The sequence below is a fragment of the Pteropus alecto genome, unplaced genomic scaffold, assembly GCF_000325575.1.
Source record: "Pteropus alecto unplaced genomic scaffold, ASM32557v1 scaffold134, whole genome shotgun sequence".
In the NCBI taxonomy this organism is placed as follows: domain Eukaryota; kingdom Metazoa; phylum Chordata; class Mammalia; order Chiroptera; family Pteropodidae; genus Pteropus; species Pteropus alecto.
This window is the reverse complement of record NW_006436283.1, coordinates 5,249,425-5,250,624: the sequence shown is the minus strand read 5'-3', so window position 1 is coordinate 5,250,624 and position 1,200 is coordinate 5,249,425. Positions and strand designations below refer to the sequence as shown.

The window sequence follows — 1,200 nt, the reverse complement described above, 5'->3', positions numbered from 1 at the left end:
GCAGTCTCCACAGGTCAGTACCGGGGCCTCGGCGTACAGGAGGGAGCAGTTCCTACCTGGGCTGATGAGCACACGGACATGGTGGCCCAGGTCGGTTCCGGCTCTCTCGATCCCACACCAGTAGGTGTCTGCATCGTCCAGCCTGAGCTCCTCCATGGTCACGGTGAACGTGAAGTTTCCCTGACTGTCCATGATGGACACACGGCCCTTCCTCTCCTCCCGCTCTGATCCAGTAGTTTGAACAAGGATCTTGCAGCTACTCCAAGCAGCTCCTCGACACCACCACTTCCTGTAGGTCTTCCACACTGGATCATAGCGACACGGCACAGTCAGGGAGCCCCGTTCCATGCCACTCACTTCCTCTGGACCCGTGATGGGATTTGAGCCTGGAAAACACAAATCGGGTACCTGTCACCTCCCCCTGAGGGCAGGGCCCAGCCTCCTGCAGTGTGAGTAGCTCCAGTAAGTCCAAGGGCCTGAGGGGTTGAATGGAGTCAAGGAGGGATTAGTCTCCCACGGACAGACCTTTTGTCCTTCAAAATTCCACTGGGTCAAAGCCACAGGGAGACTCTCCTACGGGCAACTGCAGGTGTCAAAGAAAGAAAAATGTCGGCACTGGCCATTCACCCTTCCCCGCTCCCGACGGCTGATGCTTTCTCCGAATTCCCAGCCGTGCGCTTCTGCAAGCATCTCTGCGTTATACTGGCCTTTTCACAGGAGGATGAATGCTGATCTTTTCATTTTTCTGGGGTAGGTAGAAGTCTGGATTTTGTGTGAAACTTCTCAGTTTTAAAACACTGGCTTATTAGGCATAACAGCGGCAAGTACAACTGGACCACATCAACCCCGACTCTCGGCTGGACCTGTCGTCAGCGCTCAGTTCCAGATATATTCAAAAGTAAGGCTGTTTTAATCACTTACACTTTTTTTATGCCATGAATATTGACCTATTCGAGTTTTTTTTTATTGTTCTCGAATCGATTCTACTATTTTGTTTTTCCCCAAGATTGATCAGTTTTACAGAGGACTTATTGGCCTATAGTTCTGCAATTAGAAAGTATCCTATAATTAAAAAATTCATATCTATTACAATTACACATTACTATTTCATTATTAAGCACTATTTCATTATTATTGATTATTTGTGCCACCAGATTTCCTCCTTCACGGTTTCTCCTCCCCCTCCTCCTTTTTCCCTAC

At 48.8% G+C, this 1,200-nt stretch overlaps 2 protein-coding genes across 2 annotated transcripts in view; one reads left to right on the top strand and one right to left on the bottom strand.

Annotated features, from left to right (window-relative positions):
• RAB37 (RAB37, member RAS oncogene family) overlaps window positions 1-1,200 on the top strand; it is a 56,809-nt gene that overhangs the window by 23,542 nt on the left and 32,067 nt on the right. The window lies entirely within an intron of this gene.
• The window catches only part of CD300LF (CD300 molecule like family member f), a 17,970-nt gene that overhangs the window by 6,921 nt on the left and 9,849 nt on the right, over window positions 1-1,200 (bottom strand). Inside the window, exon 2 of the mRNA XM_006912337.3 lies at window positions 57-386. Within this exon, the coding sequence (XP_006912399.1) occupies window positions 57-386 (330 nt within the window). The remainder of the gene's footprint in view (window positions 1-56; window positions 387-1,200) is intronic.